The sequence below is a fragment of the Chelon labrosus genome, assembly GCF_963514085.1.
Source record: "Chelon labrosus genome assembly, chromosome: 13".
In the NCBI taxonomy this organism is placed as follows: Eukaryota; Metazoa; Chordata; class Actinopteri; order Mugiliformes; family Mugilidae; genus Chelon; species Chelon labrosus.
In genome coordinates this window covers 29,284,911-29,304,042 of record NC_140346.1, presented here as the reverse complement: position 1 = coordinate 29,304,042, position 19,132 = coordinate 29,284,911, and the positions used below count along the sequence as shown (strand labels likewise).

The 19,132-nt window shown below is 46.6% G+C and overlaps 2 protein-coding genes across 2 annotated transcripts; one reads left to right on the top strand and one right to left on the bottom strand.

Moving 5' to 3' along the window:
- Window positions 1–567: 567 nt before the first annotated feature.
- On the bottom strand, window positions 568–6,314 carry LOC311498813 (P2Y purinoceptor 14; the record flags this gene model as incomplete). The annotated part of the gene is made up of 2 exons (XM_084559551.1): window positions 5,854–6,314; window positions 568–1,610 (listed from the first exon to the last, which is right to left on the bottom strand). Exon 2 carries the CDS (start codon window positions 1,606–1,608, stop codon window positions 568–570), a length of 1,041 nt encoding a protein of 346 aa, XP_084415677.1. The 5' UTR covers window positions 1,609–1,610; window positions 5,854–6,314.
- A 3,684-nt stretch (window positions 6,315–9,998) lies between these two features.
- On the top strand, window positions 9,999–18,853 carry shkbp1 (SH3KBP1 binding protein 1). Its single transcript, XM_084559134.1, has 17 exons — window positions 9,999–10,156; window positions 12,000–12,053; window positions 12,328–12,373; window positions 12,456–12,588; window positions 13,040–13,120; window positions 13,275–13,445; window positions 13,530–13,620; window positions 14,152–14,342; window positions 14,423–14,538; window positions 15,301–15,388; window positions 15,467–15,583; window positions 15,733–15,903; window positions 16,136–16,291; window positions 16,374–16,470; window positions 16,626–16,810; window positions 16,900–17,002; window positions 17,420–18,853. Exons 1-17 carry the CDS (start codon window positions 10,101–10,103, stop codon window positions 18,180–18,182), a joined length of 2,619 nt encoding a protein of 872 aa, XP_084415260.1. The 5' UTR covers window positions 9,999–10,100; the 3' UTR covers window positions 18,183–18,853.
- Window positions 18,854–19,132: the final 279 nt, after the last annotated feature.

Here is a 19,132-nt window from a genome sequence, read left to right as displayed (position 1 = left end):
GACTTTCTCTTTTCTTTTATCCACTTCCAGAAACAACGGTCTCGTGACCTCGGAGCCGTAAAGCCCAAATCCGCTGAGTTTACAGACAGGGTTTCTACCGTGTTGAGCGACTGTCACAGGTTTGATGCCCAGTCATCAGAGTTCAGTTTCACTTCTGTGTCGGCGCTTCCTTCTCCTTCAGCCTTTTACTATTTCAGCAATAAATAAAAACTGAAACCATGAAAACATCTATATACACTCACTACATTAATCTCAGTCTGTTCTCCAGTATTTACACTAAACTCATTCACATTCAAATATATGTGTTTCCACGGCAACTGATCAAAGTCATCAGCTGATGAGGACGGTTTCATTTTCACATGTTTCCTTAATTTCCACTCCTGTTGTCCCGAGGTTACCTCCTCGTCCCCCTGTCCCCCTGCCCCCCCTCCTCATCTCCTCGTTTCATCTCCTGAGGCCTCTCCTTCTGCAATTTATGTGTCTCCCTTTCTCCTTTCTTGCTCTCCTCCTCTCCTCCTAGATGTTGCTCAGGCTCTGGGCGGTGGTCAGGGACCTCCTCCTCTCCTCCTAGATGTTGCTCAAGCTCTGGGCGGTGGTCAGGGACCTCCTCCTGTTCCGTCCCGACAGTTTCCTGAGCAGCGACTCCCTGAAGTTCTGACACAGGAGGAAGTAGATGAGCGGGTCGAGGCAGACGTTGAGCGCCGACAGGAAGAGCGTCCCCTCCTTGGCCTGGAACAGGATGAAGCGGGCGTCCCAGCTGAAGTCCGACACCTTCACCTGGCTCAGGGTGTAGGGCACCCGGCAGACGTGGTACGGAACGAAGCAGACAAAGAACACCGCCAGGATGCTGAAGATGCTTCGGTTGGACTTGCGGCAGACGTCGCTGCTGTCGCGTCGGACCCGGCGGTAGGACTGGTAGATCTTCCAGGCGATGGAGGCGTAGCAGAAGACGAGGACGAGCAGCGTCACCCAGAACAGAGAGATGCTGAAGAAGTTGGAGACCTGGTGCCACTGTATGCCCAGCGGCGTCTTCAGCTTCATGCACTGCTTGGCGTTCTGCTCATTGGCCGGCTGGCTCGTCAGGATGGCGTTGGGCAGGACGCAGAGGAGGAGGAGGCTCCAGGTGACGAGCGCCAGCACTCGGGCAAACCTGGCGTTCTGGAGGTGGCGCAGCGAGAAAACCCCGCCCACTCTGGCCCTGCAGGAAGAGGGGGACGAGGAGGAGGTGGAGTGTCCAATGATCTTGTCATAGCGCTCCAGGCTGATGAAGCCCATGAAGAGGATGCCCACGTACATGGAGGAGTAGAAGAGCACGGCGGTGTAGCGGCACATGATGACGTCGAGACGCCAGCCGCCGAGGCCCAGCTGAGCCCCCACCTTGAAGGGGAAGCTGAACAGCATGAGCAGGTCGGCCACCACCATGTTCTTCAGGAACACCACCAGGCCTGAGTCGGCGGGGACCCGGAAGAAGATCCAGGCGGCCACGCTGTTCAGGGACACGCCCACCAGGAAGATGACAAAGTAGAGCGACGGGAGGATCTGGTCGGTGAAGATGCTGCTGAAGTCTGATTGGTTGGTGGGGAGGTGGGTGGAGTTGATGGGATCCATCCCTGGAGACACAAACACAGACGGTCATGATACACGCTGAAGGTTTTCTAGTTTGAAGGTTTGAAAGGTTTTATTGTTCATTTGTGTTAAGTTTTGAGTCTCCTGCATCTTTTTGTGGGTGTTTAGAGTTAGTTTGTGTTTCTGTCCTTTGTTGATCTCTCATGTAGAGTCTTGAGAGTCTTTGTGGAAGTTTTGAGTCTTTTTGTTTAGATTTTCTTGTTGTTTCTAATGTTTTTGTTGCTGTTTTTTGTCTCTTTGTGTTTTTTCTTGCTTCAAACTGAAGCTTTGGCCTCTCAACTCTCCAGGACCTGTTCATCTCCAGACCTGAACCCCTGTGTACGGCTCATCATCGTCGTCACTCTGAGTCACAGTGTCAATAAACTAATGTATGAATGGAATAATTTCGTGTGAAATCACTGTGATTCAGACACTGAAGCGCTGGTTAAAACCAGTTTTAGATTTTCTCCACAGCTGCTTCCGTCTCTGCTGCCTTTTATGTCCATGGACTGGACGCTGCCGACTCTCAGCCACGAGCACAAATAAATAAAACTCTTGTTGGTCCGGTTGTACGCACACAAGCTTCCCCCCGGCCGCCGACTCATCCCGGTCCAACACAAACCAACGGCCCACTTCATTCCCTCTTATGAAAACAGGACGGAGGACGACGCCCGGCTGTCGTCTTCTTTCTGGTCTGATTTTAAACTCCTCTGATTTCTGCCGTTATTTGATCGAAGCACCAACGACAAAATAAAACGTCATAATCTAAAAAAGATCAATCTTTTACAACTTCCTGTGTTTATACTGAGAGGATTATTTTACATGAAACACCTGTGACTCCACAGCTGCAGCGACTTTCTCTGGAATATGAAGATTTACAGTTTTCAGCAAGCAGCTAAAAATAAAACTGAACTTCTAGAGGTCACCTGTTGACTGAAACGTCCTCGGTCTGAGTTTATAGTGTCGAATAAATACATGTAATATACACGATGCTGACAACACAGCTGCAGCAAATAACACATGAAGCACTGACTTCAGATTAATGCAGCAGAATAAACAGCAGCACATTCCTTCACCAGACCGTGTGGCTATAAAGCGATGTCGCTCCACTTCCTCTGTTCGCTCTCATCATAACTACCACAGAAACCAGATGCTGTTGTCATCTGAATGGTTATGAAACGTGTTTGCTCAAACAAACCGAGGTGGAGGTCACCTGACTAATGAACAAACGTCCTCCACCAACACATCTGATTTTATTCTGGAGAGTTGTTCTGGACTCTCTCCGTTGGGAACTGATTCTGCCCCTGCAAAGATCTGGGGGCGGGGCTTAATGTGGTGATGGACATGGAAGGTTTTCAGTCATCCAGGTCACAGGTGATCCCAGACCTACACCTGAAGAAGACGTACAGGTGTAGGAGGAGAGCTGAATCCTGACTTGACAACTTCCTGCAACTATGGATGTGATCATTAAGAGATTCTAGTCAGGAAGATAGGAGGAGCTACTATTAGCTGGGAGGCTATGAAGCTAAGAGGAGCTACTATTAGCTGGGAGGCTATGAAGCTAGGAGAAGCTACTGTTAGCTGGGAGGCTATGAAGCTAAGAGGAGCTACTGTTAGCTGGGTGTGACCTTCAGGTGGACTCCACCCACAGATGTTCCTGATAAAATCCTAAACTCTCCACCTTCATTTAGAGCTGGACACTTGGAGGAAACGTCGTCTACAAACACAACAAGTCCAGATGAGTTTGACTCAGCTTTATTTTTAGTTAAACTAAATGATCCTGATTGGTTGGAGGACTGTCCAGTCACATGTAGAGTATTTTTCCCTCTGTTATCAGCTCAAACTCGTCCCATAATGAAATCCAGATGTCTGGAGACTCTGATCCTGATGAGAGCTGAGTCTAGAGAGTCCTGCAGCGATCAAACTCCAGATCTAGGCTTACAGCTGATGCACACAGATGTAATTTGGCTTCTAGAGATGAGCTGGTGCAGGATGTGAGTCATGTATTTTAGAGAATGTGTGACTTCTGTTTACTTTGAAGGAACCAGAGTGGTATTTCATCGGTAATGTTTTCTGTCATCAGCATCATTGTTTTCTCTATAACTTGCAGTTTCCACAGAGTTTCGTTTTACTCTAAGATCAGTGGCCTACCTGTCAGAACTGTCCCACACACAACCACTGCACAATCACACCTCCCACCCCCACTCAATCACCACCAACCACACAAACAACAGACCAACATTTAATAACTGAAGTCTTCTATCAACAGGCAGACCACAGACACAGTTTTTAAAGTTGTTTTTTTATTATATTTATTACCCATACTGCCTCTACAATAACAGAAATAAATAATCCCTGTACTTCCTGTTTGTATTTGCACTTTATTCAGTTCAAATCCTCAATGGACGCTTTTTGTTCTTGCACATTATGATGCTCACATGTGCCTTAAAAGGCCCCAGGGGACAAAGAAAGTTTCCTGAATCTGAATCTGAATCTGCAATCCACAGTCAGACAGACTGAAGACGACTGTTCCTCTCCACAGGAGTGGTCCACCAACAAAGATCACTCCATAATAGTCTGAGAGGTCCCAGAGGAACCCAGGGGAACTTCTAAGCAGCTAAAGGCCTCTCTCTCATTGGCTGATGTTAATGTTGATGAATCCACTGAACCACCTTGGTGTGATGCAGAGGTTGCGCTAGACTTTTTTGTTGTCTGTCATTTTGGCTGACACGGTCATAAAAATCCAGTCATAACCCATTTTTATCCGTCACTTTAATTTTTTAAAATGATAATAATGACATATTCAATAGCATTTAATTTTCATTCATTTTTAATTAATATTCAGTAGCGGTGGAAAAAAAGATTCGGTACATATAACTGGTCATCAAAGACGACTCAAGAATCATGAATCTAGAGTCTATTTAACTGAGTCAGTTGAGTCCTACCATGTTTGATTGATAATAAACTGCACCATTCAAACATCTCACTCAGCAGAAAAACAAAACGTAATACCCAACTTGACCACTAGCAAACTAAGGCTCTCAGACACTCACCAACTTACGCACAATACGCAGAGAAACGAAACATAACCGACTCATAACCTCTGCTCATGGATTCCTGCTTAACCGAGTCAGCAGTTGATGTGAGGAAACCCACCAACATCTCAGAACTGAAGTGGTTCTGTTCTGAGGAATGGGCTAAAATTCCTCCAAGCTGCTGTAGACCACTGATCAGCAGTTACCAGAAACATTTAGTGACAAGGAGGTCACGGCAGATACTGGAAACAAGGAGGACATGATATGTAATATTGGCTCATTTTAGTCTGATATTAGTATTTAATGTGTCTGATTGGCTTCTCTGTCTACGTTCATGATAAAGAGGTACATTGAAACATTTTTCATGACTGGATAAAAAACTAGTTGGTGGAAAACTCTCCATTAGCTCCAGTAGCTGCACTGAGGTCATGGAATAAATAACTGCATCCCACACACACACGACATTTGCATGAACTAACAAATAACTGAATAAACAAACAGGACTCTAATTATAGCATGTGACGTTTTGTTTTGAGAATTAAACACAGGTCTTCATGTGAATCTTGTCAGCCTCTTTAATCAGCTCTTCTTCCTCCTCTGCAGAAAGCACAGCATCTGGGTTCACTGACAGGAAGCAAAAATATCGGAAGGAAAATACTCGAAGAAAACCAGAATCTAAGAGATAAAACCTCAACGCGCTAATTAATCTGCTAACGACCAACAGTTGGTTTCACAACCAGTGACAGAAATTTGATGCAGATGTTTAAGAAAAACAAAGATGATTAGAGTTCGTTAAGGAGCCGCTGCACATTCTACCATATAGAACAAGTAGTTTAGTTTAAGTAAGTGGGCGTGGCCTATGTAATGACATGAGGCTGAATTAAAGGAATGAAGGGATGTAAAGCTCTTGAGGGGCCAAACTGCTGTTCATGACTTATTTAATGAAACACATGGTGACTATTACTGCAGCATCAGCTTCCAGAATGTTTTTATTTAAAATATTTTGACCTCTTTTACTTTCAGTTAATTAAAGCGTCATCTAGTCCCAGTTTAGGCATCAGCAAAAGAAGGTTAATAATAACAAGCTTAATAAGAGTAATAACGACAATAATAATTTGAACAATGTTTCCCCGTTCAAACAGCCTCTGATCGACCCAGGACAACAACCTCCTGATCATCATTAGTTATATTATTTAGCAGTGACTGTACTCACCATGTAAACAGATGTGCAGATGTCAGGGTCCCATACAGACGTGGCCTTTACTTCTGATCTAATCTCTGCAGTGTGAAGTGAAGAGCACAGAGGATAAACTCTTATAGTCTGTGGAGGAGTTCCACTTCCTCTTTCTCTCTCTCTCTCTCTCTGACTATCCCTCCCTTATTTAACCTCGTCCTCTTTCTCTCTCTCTCTCTCTCTTTGTCTCTTTCGCTCTGATGGTCAGAAATACTCAGAGCAGATGAAACTTTCTGCGAATGTTCAGAAGTAAAAACAGTTGAGTTCATCATCAGCTATAATTTGATGCATGTAAGCAGCCACTCATCCAGACTCATCAAACCGACCTCAGAGACCTCAGAGACCTCAGAGACTTCTTGAACGCACCACGGAGACAATAGCTAACGAGCAGCTGATACATGACAGGAGATATCTCTTCATACCAGCAGGTGGCAGCAGTCTGGATTTGTCATTCAAAAGAGGAAACAGGTGGCGCTACTATTAGCTGAGAGACAAGGAATTTAGGAGGCTAGGAAGAGCTACTGTTAGCTGGTAGGAAAAGAAGCTAGGTAGAGCTACTATTAGCTCGGAAGCTAGGAAGCTGGGAGGAGCACCTATTAGCTGGGACACTGGGAAGCTAGGAGGCTAGGAAGCGCTAGTATTAGCTGGGACACTAGGAAGCTAGGAAGACCTACTATTAGCTGGGATGCTGGGAAGCTAGGAGGCTAGGGAGAGCTAGTATTAGCTGGGATGCTAGGAAACTAGGAGGAGCTACTATTAGTTGGTAGGAAAATAAGTTAGGTGGAGCTACTGTTAGCTGGAAAGCGAGGGAACTGGGATGAGCTACTATTAGCTGGGTTGCTAGGAAGCTAGGAGGAACTACTATTAGCTGGGACACTGGGAAGCTAGGAAGCTAAGAGGCTAGGAAGCGAAGGTATTAGCTGGGATGCTATGAAGCTATGAGGAGCTACTATTAACTGAGAGACAAGGAAGCTGGGAAGCTAGGAAGAGCTAGTATTAGCTGGGATGCTAGGAAGCCAGGGGAGCTACTGTTTGTTGATAGGACAAGAAGCTAGGTAGAGCTACTGTTAGCTGGGAAGCTAAGAAGAGCTACGAACAAAAACGTATAAACTCAGTGTTTCATGAGAGAAGTCAACCACAACCTGCAGTTCCTCTAACATCCACTAGAGGACCCAACGATAGACCCCGCCCCCAGGAGTCCTCTAAGATGGAGGCACATAGAGACGCCACACTGAGCTTCAAAAGAGCAGGTCATGTAGGCTCTGTGGTGCAATGGATAGCGCGTTGGACTTCTAGCTAACCTCTGAGGAAGAGATTCAAAGGTTGTGGGTTCGAGTCCCACTAGAGTCGTTAAATCTTGTGTCTTGTCTTGTTTTCCTTTACTCCAACATTAAACACATTTCTTCAGACTGCTGTCTGGGTCTTAGGTGGAGTCAGACACTGCCAAGATGGAGACACCCTTAAACACCTCAGTGAGCTTCAAAACAGGAAAGAGAAGGCTTCATCCATCTTTATTCAGTTACAACTGAAGTTGGAAACAACTTCCAGAAGCTGCAGCTCTTCTTGTTTGAACTTGATTTAATAAAATGTTCTATCAACAATGTGAGCACTCAGCAGATGACCTCTGTGGACTCAGAGTTTTACTACATGTCCAGATAAATATAACACGCTCATGGTTGATCTGAATCCTGAGCTGGTGTCAGATAAACTCAGGTCGTCTGTCTTAAACAACAGGACATGATTCAGACCCAACCTGGACACATGTCCTCTGTCCTTTATTTAGCTCCTCATCTTCCTACCCTCACACCCCTCCTCCCCCCGTTCCTTTCCCTTCCTTTCTCCCAGTATAACCTGCTCTGTGGGGAGGGGGAGGACCCTGTCCTCCATCCTCTGCAGCTCTGCGTCAACTTCATTCATGTTTGTTTGAGGAAATTAAACAAAGTTAATTTATGAATGAGCGTTCCAGAGCTGAGAGCTCGTCCCGGCCTTTCTAAGGATTAAACAGAGGAAAGAGGGATTAGAGATGTGTTTAAAGTAAAATGATCTAAAACACGAGTCGGCCTCAAACTAAAGATAACACTGAATGCTGCAGCTGCAACCAGACTTATATCACTGCTCCTGTGTATTTACATGTTAGAGGTCTGAACAGAGCAGCTGTGTTAAAGTACAGGGATGTGAGCAGAGGGGAGGAAAGCTAACAGCAGAATTTAAATAAGAGGCAGTGATGACGTCGGAGGTAAAGGAAGGTCAGTGTCTGTTCATCGTCATCAGTCTGAACGGGACAATTTATTTATTAATCATTTTATTTGTCTATAAAGATGGATGAACCCTCCTCCTCCTGACTGAAGCTCAGTGTGGCGTCTCAGGGCGTCTCCATCTTAGCGGAGCCTGACTCCACCTAAAAAAGGAACCTTCCTTCCTTCCTTCCATCTTTCCCTCTTTCCTCCCTCTTTCTTACCTTCCCTTCCTCTTTCTTTCCCTCCTTCCTCCCTTCCTTCCATATTTCCCTCCTTCCCTCATCTTACTTTCCTTCCTTCCTTCCTTTCTTCCTCCCCTCCCTCAATCTTTCCCTCCATCTTTCCTTCCATCTTTCCTTCCCTCCTTCTTCCCTTCCTTCCATCTTTTACTCATTCTGACCCCTTGTATAATAATAATTTGACGTTTACTGATTTAACACCGTCATTGTTTTTCTCAGCTCTGTGTAACATGTGAATGGTTCTAAATCAACACAATAGATTTGATAGATATCAGTAGAAGGACCAACTCTGTGTAACATTTCCTGTTTTGTATTAAAGTCCGTTAGAGTTCCCCCACAGCGCCCCCTTCAGCCCGGGTCCGGTTTAAGGTCAGGTCTAAGGTCAGGTGTAGATACCAGTGGGTTCATGTTGCTCTGAGGGGAAACCCAGCGTGTTCTCTGGATGTTTTGTGGACTCTGCTGGCGTTCGCGTGTCTCCGTGGACTCGTCCGCCCACGCTGCCGAGCTCAGAGAAGAATGGGAGGAAGAGGAATCCAGCGGGGAGGAGGAAGATACCCGACACGAGAGGAGGAAGTGGAGGATCTCTGTTCATCTCTGCTGAAACAACAACCAACACCTGCGCTACTGTGGTGACCGAGGGACAGTGAACGCATCCCTGCTGAGCTCTGCTGCCTTCACTCTTATTTGTTTTTACTTTGACTGAATTTAAAATGAAATGTTTTTATCTTTCTGATTCGACTGTCGTCCTCATTGCTGAAGGTCAACTGATCCCAGCAGCAGATGTTCATGGTCCCAGAGGATTAATCCTTCTGATCCTTCTGACAACTGGTCTTCAGATTTATACTGTCGCTCCACCATCAGTTAAACATTATTATCCAGTTAATTTGTTCTGTTGGCTTTTACTGCTGATCAGTTTGTTGTTCATTTAATGTGGGGTTTTATCAGTATTATATTTTTTTAAACTTTATTCATTTCCATTTATTGTTCTGTTATTTGAGGCATGTCTTTTAAGTTGTATTTTATTTATTTAACAAACATTTTACAAGTCTGTTTTATTGGAGCCGTGGAATAGAAATAAAGCTTCTGATGTGTTGAAGTTTCTCTTCTCTATTGGATTATATTTTGTATTTATTTTACATATAGAATAGAATAGAATAGAATAGAATGCCTTTATTGTCATTAAACACATGTACAATGAGATTAAAGCCGTGCTGTGAACAAAAAACAAAAATACAGTATAAACAGACATGAAAAATATATACAGTATAAATATAGAGGTGCACAGTCCTGAGGAGATTTGCAGAAATAAATATGGTGAATGTACAGTATGTAAGTATAAATATATAAATATATATTGCACATTAATGGAATATATATTTTTACATATATTTTATGTCCGTTTAATTGTTTGATTGTAGTTTTTGATGGATTGAAGTTGTATTTATTTTCATTTATTTATTATATGTTATTTATAACAATAAAAAGTTAATTTATAATTGATATTTAACACGTTTTGTTTTATTTTTATGTTCTTTCTGAATGAGTCTGTAGTCCTGATCCAGGCGGAGGCTCCGGTCCGTGGTTTAGCTCTTACCCCGGATCCGGCGACCCTGCTCGGGTTTACCCTCCCACTCTTTCACCGGTCTACAGGAAGTTGACTTAAAAACACGAACGGAAGCCGTTTGTCCCTAAAAATGGATTAATATTTTTATTTTTTACGGACTCCCAGAGCCACCGATCCCTCCAGAGGATGTCTGCCTCGGCGAGGAGCGGAGACATCATCCACCTGAATGTCGGAGGGAAGAGGTGAGGCCGAGGGGCCGCTAGCTAGCTAGCTAACCCCGGCTAGCTAGCTAACCCCGGCTAGCCACCGGACAATGCTAACACAGCGTCCATTATCGGACACACCCCTCAACATTTCGCAGATTTCCAGTGATTCTATTGTGCTTTAATCTTAAAGTCACATTAAATCGAATCAATAAACACATGTTCTTCATTTAATAGACAGTTAATTACTCACAGAATAGACTTTATGTACTTTTAACCCAAAATCCAAAGGTCGCGTCCAGCGCTTTTTCAGTTCATTGTGATTTCTTTTCAAGCTTCAACATCAAATAAATTATAAATTATAATAGTTATTAGCCAAAAAAAGAAAACAAACCCATAATAGCTGAAATGGATTTTATTGACGGGATAAATCAATTTATTGTTGGCCTTGTGTCCGACGATGGAAACAGGACAACAGTCATGGAGATGTGTTGATGTTAAGCTAGTTGTTAGCTAGCTAGCTCCTGGCTAGCAAACTCACAAAAACTACTAGAAAAACACAAATAAGTTGTAATTTATCAACAAAGTTTGTCTTTATTTAATTTATAATAACTTTGTAAAAACGTATCTATGAGAATGGAAGTTATAAATGTGGCTAACGATGCATGAATGTGATTTAGCATCTAGCTAGCATCATTTACTTTGTGGTGTTTTTAGGATTTATTATAATTTACAAAAATCACATAAAGTCTGTAAAAATAAATCTGTAATCTGATTCTCTCGCTGCAGCATTTTTAATAATCTGGAGGTTTTTAATAATGAACAGATGAATTAAAGGACATGTCAGAGAGAGTTAAAAAATAAATATACAGACACACAGGTATCAGGGCGTAGTAGAGGCATTAGGGTGTAGCAGAGGTATTAGGGTGTAGTAGGGGTATCAGGGTGTAGTAGGGGTGTCAGGGTGTAGTAGGGGTATCAGGGTGTAGTAGGGGTATTAGGGTGTAGCAGAGGTATTAGGGTGTAGTAGGGGTGTCAGGGTGTAGTAGGGGTATCAGGGTGTAGTAGGGGTGTCAGGGTGTAGTAGGGGTGTCAGGGCGTAGTAGAGGTATCAGGGTGTAGTAGGGGTGTCAGGGTGTAGTAGGGGTGTCAGGGCATAGTAGAGGTATCAGGGTGTAGTAGGGGTGTCAGGGTGTAGTAGAGGTGTCAGGGTGTAGTAGGGGTGTCAGGGCATAGTAGAGGTATCAGGGTGTAGTAGGGGTGTCAGGGTGTAGTAGGGGTGTCAGGGTGTAGTAGGGGTGTCAGGGCGTAGTAGGGCGTAGTAGAGGTATTAGGGTGTAGTAGGGGTATCAGGGTGTAGTAGGGGTGTCAGGGCGTAGTAGGGGTGTCAGGGTGTAGTAGGGGTGTCAGGGTGTAGTAGGGGTGTCAGGGCGTAGTAGAGGTACACAGATGGCAGAATATTGAACAAGTTAGTGTCTTTGAATGTTCAAGTGTTTTCAGGATTGTTCAGAGTTTAGTTTAATGACAGCTCTGGGGTAGAAGCTGTTATTCAGTCTGTTCGTTTTGGCTTTGATCGTCCTGAACCGGTGGTGACCGGGGTGGGATGGGTCTCTGAGGATGCTGGGGGCGATGGGCGTTTTGGGCGGCGTTAATGACCCTCAGCAATCAGCGCCTTCCTTTCTGCAAACCACAGCGAGACGCCGTAGCTCAGCCCCGTCTCCACGGTGCCGCGGTGAAAAGATATGAGCTCGAGGATTATCACAGTAGAAGCTGATGCCAGAGAAACTAGATGATTACTGGTGTCCCGTTAGGAGGATGAGACTGGATCAAACCTTGTGTCGTTTATTTTTATTAGTCTGAAATCTGATTTGTTCGTTTACAGGTTCAGCACCTCCCGACAGACTCTCACCTGGGTTCCTGACTCCTTCTTCTCCAGGTCGGTCAGAGAAACTACAGCTCATCATCTGGTGCCTCTAATCCATCGACGCCTCCAGAGCCAGAATTCAGAATCACAGCAGTTTTACAGACGGACGCAAGTTAAGATCAGTTAATAATTAAAAAAGATTACGTCTGCTTGGGAACGCCAGGTGATAAAGAGGCTCTGGAGGCGTCTGCAGTTAAAGACTAAAGGCATTTAAAGACGTTTTTCTTTTATTATATCTGCTGCGTTTCTATCCAACATCTTAACGGTGTTTTGTTTTTGTCTTCAGTCTCTTGAGCGGACGCATCTCGACCCTGAAGGATGAGACCGGAGCGGTAAGCGCCGCAGAGACGCAGCGTCTTAGATCCTTGTCGTTCTCGTCCTGTCTCTGACTCGTTCCCTCCTCTCTCGCCGTAGATCTTCATCGACAGGGACCCCTCCCTGTTCGCCACCATCCTCAACTTCCTGCGGACCAAAGAGCTGCACCCCCGCTCCATCAACGTGCACATGCTCATGCACGAGGCCGAGTTTTATGGCATCACGCCGCTGGGTGAGAGAGAACGACTCAAGACCCTGAAAGAAACCTTTAAAAACTCATTAATGCTCCAAACCTGTTTGTTTGTTTGTTTGTTACTAATTTGAATCTTTAGTTTAAAAAATAAGAGCCCCGTAGATATGAGTCTAAAGGGAACGTAACCGTACCCACAATCCAACTGATATAGTTTTTATTATCGTCTGTGAGTCCATCCACACGGTTCTCCATCTTCATACATGTTCCTTTGCCTCCATCTATTGGGGCATCTTTGAGTATCCATAGAGACCAGGGTCGTAAATATGGACCTGATAGTTCTGGAGGTAGTCCTGATTTATTTTTTATCTCTTTAGGCGACACCCACCTCCCAGCGGAGACGTTTTTATACCTCAGCTGACTATTTTTTTGTTCTAAACTCCAGTAAAATATAAATACGTGATTGATTTTTTGTTTTATATGTTTCTTCCAGTCCGAAAGCTGCAGCTGTGTGACGAACTTGACCGATCGTCCTGTGGAAACGTGCTGTTCAACGGCTACCTGCCTCCTCCAGGTACTTCACACAGTCATCACAGTGAGCTAGTAATACACGTGGAACCAGCTGCTGATGGTTCTGATCCAGCTGTTGATGGTTCTGGTCCAGCGGTAGGTAGAGATCCATTATTGAGGATATATATGTTTTAACCTTTGACCTTCCGTCCTCTCAGTGTATCCGGCGAAGCGTCGGAACCGTCACAGCGTGGCGGGGTCGCAGTTCATGGCGGGCCGAGCCTTGCCCGTAGAGAGGGCGCCGGTCCGACGCAGCAACACGATGCCCCCCAACCTGGGGAACTCTGGGATGCTGGGGAGGTCCATGATGGAGGAGAGGCCGTCTGGAGGTCAACATACCTGCCGTGTTTTTATTTATCTGTGTTTAAAGGAAGCCTCGTGACCAACACGTCTGGTTTCTGATCCGTCTGCAGGTCTGGTGTCGGACCCCGGCTTGGTTCGGATCATCTGTGGTCATCATAACTGGATCGCCGTGGCCTACACCCAGTTTGTCGTCTGCTACAGGTAAAAACAGTGTCCAGCTTCTGATTGGTCGGTTTGTCACATGTACCAAGTTTAAATGTGTTTACGTCAGACCTCAGCTAGAACCGGTTGTTATTGACTCTGAGACATAAACCTTATTTAGTTTTAAGACAAAGATCAACATTATTTACTTGTTCATATTTATTGATGTAAAAATAATATTTCTGAACCTTTAATCTTCACTATTATACAAAACTCTCTCCATCCAAGCTAAAATAGCATTCATCTGTCCACTTTATTAGGTACACTTCACCATTTACTGAAGAAAACTCCTAAGATAATAATTTAGGTTTGTAAATATACTGTACCCTCTAACCTGGCCAGTTCATTAGGTACACTAGTGGAAACGAATGTAACAGCCCTGGTCTAACTTATCTTACTTGTTTTTTATTATATATTTATATTTAAGGTGCACGTTCGGTCCATGCTGTTTTCATTTAGTATTAAATGCTGAAGTGTTACGGAGCCTGGCCAGTTCATTAGGTACACCAGTGAATGCGTTTCTCTGCTCAGGGTGAAGGAGTCGACCGGCTGGCAGCAGGTCTTCACCTCTCCTCGTCTGGACTGGATGATCGACCGAGTGGCGCTCAACGCCAAAGTGATGGGCGGCTCGCTGGGAGACAACGACAAGATGGTGGCCGTTGCCTCGGTGACGGAGATCATCCTCTGGTCCATCTGTCCGGACGGCAACGGGAACGAGATCGGTTCGAGCTTTTCTTACTTTACCTGGAGTTAACTCGCTGAAAGCTGAAGATGAAACTGAAAGCACGTCTCTGTCCCACAGGCGTCTTCAGTCTGAACGTCCCCGCCGAGGCGCTCTTCTTCGTTGGTAACCAGCTGATCGCCACAAGCCACACGGGGAAGGTCGGCGTCTGGAACGCCGTCACCAAACACTGGCAGGTGGGTGGAGCTTGGTCGACCCGGACGATGGCGGCTACGTCCCAGTGGACCAATGACTGGGGTCGGGAGACGTCTCCCCGTTACCATGGAGACCAGTTTACATCTAAACAGTTTACATCTAAACATGAATCAGTGTAGAAAGTTACTGATGAAGAGGAGAGGAGGAAGAGGAGAGAAAGAAGGAGGAGGAGGAGGAGGAGGAGAGGAAGAAGAATGAGGAGGAGGAGGAGGAGAAAGAAGAAGGAGAGGAAGGAAGAAGGAGGAAGAATGAGGAGGAGGAGAGGAGGAAGAAAGAGGAGGAGGAGAGGAGGAAGAAGAAGGAGAGGAAGGAAGAAGGAGGAGGAGAGGAAGAAGAAAGAGGAGGAGGAGAGAAAGGAGGAGGAGGAGAGGTGGAGGAGGAGAGGAAGGAGGAGGAGAGGAAGGAGGAGGGGGAGAGAGAGGAGAAAGACGGAGGAGGAGAGAAAGAAAAGAGGAGGGGAGGAAAGGAGAAAGAGGAGGAGGAGAGAGAAGAGGAGGAGGAGAGGAAGAAAGGAGGAGAGGAAGAAAGGAGGAAGAAGAAAGAGGAGGAGGAGGGGGAGAGAAACGAGAAAGAGGAGTAGAGGAGGAAGGGGAAGAAGAAGAAGGAAGATGGAGGAGTAGAAAGTGTAGGAGAAAGAGGAGAAGGATCACATGAACATTAGAATCTGTTGATTGATTGGTGTGATGTTCTCCGTCATGTTCTCCGTCATGTTCTCCGTCATGTTCTCCGTCCTCTCTCCTCAGAACCAGGACGTTGTTCCCATCAGTAGCTACGACACCGCTGGTTCCTTCCTGATCCTGGGCTGTAACAACGGATCCATCTACTACATAGGTATCAGAACGTCTGCAGCACTAGAACCATTCAGTTCCACCGTGGTTCTTCTGTAAACACTGACTCTGTTTCTGTCAGACGTCCAGAAGTTTCCTCTGAGGATGAAGGACAACGATCTGCTGGTGACGGAGCTGTACCGAGACCCGACTGAGGACGCCATCACTGCCCTCAGCGTCTACCTCACCCCTAAAACCAGTACGCAGCAGGACCTGATCCAGCTTCACTCAGTCTGGTTCTAGACTCTGATGATCAGCTTCACTCAGTCTGGTTCTAGACTCTGATGATCCAGCTTCACTGAGTCTGGTTCTAGACTCTGATCATCAACCTCTGACCCGTGTGTTCAGGTGACAGCGGGAACTGGATCGAGATTGCGTACGGGACCAGTTCTGGGACGGTCCGGGTCATCGTTCAGCATCCAGAGACCGTCGGCTCGGGCCCTCAGCTCTTCCAGACCTTCTCCGTCCACCGGAGCCCCGTCACCAAGATCATGCTGTCAGAGAAACACCTGATCTCAGGTAAGAGGCAGAGAGATTTACTGGACTGAATCCAGTCGACTCTAGGAGAAGACAAGGAAGACAAGGACAGACTTTAGGAAGACACAGGAGACCAACTCTAGGAGAAGACAAGGAAGACAAGGACAGACTTTAGGAAGACACAGGAGACCAACTCAAGGACATTTAGGACCAGGTCTTAGAAGCAGCTCGTCTCCAGACCAGGTCCCTGATCTCCTCGTCCTGTTCTCTTCAGTTTGTGCAGATAACAACCACGTGAGGACGTGGACGGTCACTCGCTTCAGAGGGATGATCTCCACCCAGCCGGGCTCCACGCCGCTCACCTCCTTCAAGATCCTCAGCCTGGACGACGTGGACGGACACGGAGGCTGCAGCGCCGGCACAGAGATCGGTAACGGTTCACACCTGTAGACACGTGAGCAGGGTTTAGAGCGTCCTGCCCCGGGCTGAGGGGGTTCTGTGTCTGGTTTCAGGACCGTACGGGGAGAGAGACGACCAGCAGGTGTTCATCCAGAGAGTCGTCCCAGACACAGATAAACTCTACGTCAGACTGTCGTCCAACGGGAAGAGGTAGGACACGTCCTCTAGGATTCAGTTTATTACTGAAGAATAAAAGATTCAGAGCGGGACCAGACCGGGTCTCTGCAGGTCTGGAGAGTACGACAGAGATAAAGAAGGAAAACGACTCAGTCAGTCCTGATAAATCTGTAAACCCGTGTGTCCAGGGTGTGTGAGGTGCGTTCTGTTGACGGGACGTCCATCACGGCCTTCATGGTCCACGAGTGCGAGGGCTCGAGTCGCATCGGCTCCCGGCCCCGTCGCTACCTCTTCAGCGGCCACAGCAACGGCAGCATCCAGATGTGGGACCTGACCACCGCCATGGAGATCGCCGGCAAGGTCGACATCAGAGGTACGACCGTCTGAGTGAGGGCGTGTCCAGATTGGCTCTGTGATTGGTCGGGCACTGAGTGACCTGTGCTCTCATTGGCTGTCTTTCAGCGCTCGGTGGACCGACGGAGGAGGAGCTGCTGGAGCTGCTGGACCAGTGTGACCTGGCTCTGACCAGAACACCTGACAGTACGCCGAGGGCTTCTACCTGCAGGTACCAGCACACGCTGACAGGGTCAGACATTAAAACGTTAAAATTATAAAACAAGGAACTTTAGGCTCTCATCTAAATACAACATTAGTTAAAGATGAAGAAGTTCAAAACATGTGGAACAGACTGAACCAGAGATGAACAAGAAAAACAGAGGAATGAAAACTAGTCTCACTTCCTGTCCTTCTCTTCAAAATAAAAGCAGCAGTTTGATGTAGAGGTTCTGTTGTTGTTCACTGCTCTGTTTGTTGTTGATTCTTGTCTCTTCTTGTCTCTTCCTGTCTCTTCTTGTCTCTTCCTGTCTCTTCTTGTCTCTTCCTGTCTCTTCCTGTCTCTTCTTGTCTCTTCTTGTCTCTTCTTGTCTCTTCCTGTCTCTTCTTGTCTCTTCTTGTCTCTTCTTGTCTCTTCCTGTCTCTTCAGTCTTTACTCTCAGCTCAGCGACAGTTTCAGGACCGAGCGCCTCCTCTCTGCAGCAGGAGGACGAGGAGCGGCCGGAGGTTCGGGTTCGTCGGCCTCGCTGTGCGGCACCCTCCCCCGCCAGGCCCCGCCCCCTGTGCCCCTCGCCAAACCGGGCCGGGACACCGGACTCGCCGCCGGGACGCATTCCCTCGCCGTCCCCAGCCCCGCCCACAGCTCCGGCTCCAGCCAGACGCCGAGCCCCCGCCCCTCCAGACACCCGGACAAAGACTGGGGGTCCCTGCGCAGGGGGAGCTTCGTGGAGCGCTGCCAGGAGCTCGCCAAGGGCTCGGAGGCTAACGCCGGTTTCCCGTCGGGGTCGGAGGGCGTGAGGCGGAGCTTAGCGGTGTGCAGTGAGTTGGAGGCCAGGTTCGGCCTCAGGACGCCCACCACCTTCTCCGTGTCTCCTGGCGCTCGCCACTCACCTGCAACACATTCGCCATCGCTGTCGACGTCACCGCTATCCTCGGCGCCATCGCCACAACGCAGAGCCACGCCCTCCTCCTCCTCGTCAGCAAGCCCCGCCTCCACAGCCGCGAGCCCGTCCCGCTCTCAGACGTCCTCTTTGCCTCGCCGGGGGGCTGCTGGGTCGCCCGTCGACCCCCCCAGAGAGGCCCCAGAAAGCCCCCCGAATCCAGACAGCCCCCCCGACGCTGCCGCCGCCACCGCTGCTGCTGCTGCCCCCCCCACCAGCCCCAAACCACACATGAGCGAGACCAGCTTCTGACCCCTGTAGACATCCTGTTGCCGTGGTAACCACAGGCTCCACTAACAGAACATGAATAACCATAACCTTCTTCTTCTTCTGCTACTATTTATGGCAGCTTTCATGCTAGCCAGCCACCGTTAAGACAGAAGAAGAAGACGTAGAGGACATGTTGACGCTGCAGGGACGTGGTTTTGGTTCATTTGGACCTAAAATAAAAAAACTGCTCCGGTTCAAACCTGATTCTGATCAAATGAAGACGTCGTCACCGCGTCAACGAGCCGATGGATCAGATCTGTCGTTAGAGACGAGAAGAAGAAGAAGAAGAAGAAGAAGAAGAAGAAGACGTCGCTGGTGAAGACCAACACAGAACTAACTTTTACACTGCCTTCTGTCTCTCTCTCTCCCTCTCTCTTCCTCTCTCTCTCATTCTCTCTGGTGTTTGTAGTTTTTCTAACCTTCATTCAGACGTGAATCTTTTCCAGTTGTTTTTCTAAAAACTAAACGTTTGTACAGAAACATTATTTTATAAATTTGTACGTTTGAAGACTCTCTCAGTTCGTTCTTTGATTTTACGTCAAACCTGAAGTTTTTATACGTTTTAATAATGAACCAAGAACGTCTGGAAACATTACCTTCATTTATTATTTATTACTTGTAGACAAATCTGCCTTTATCAGTTATTTTTATTTTTAAGTCTAGAAATTGTCAAAAAAATAAAAATAAAATTCAAAAAACAGAAACTATAAATGATCAAGAAGCTTTTTGAATAAAAACTGGCTTCAGTTAGACTCTGAGGTATTTTCCTCTTTAATCTTATTTAATGACGCCACCACACCAGTTCTAGATTAAACAAACAAAAAACACTTCACGTAGACCAGGACCCAGATCAACCAAGCTGGAACCCATGTGGACGGAGACGTGGAGACATCTTGGTCGTCTTCCTGCATAAGAAGTTTATCTAGAAGAAG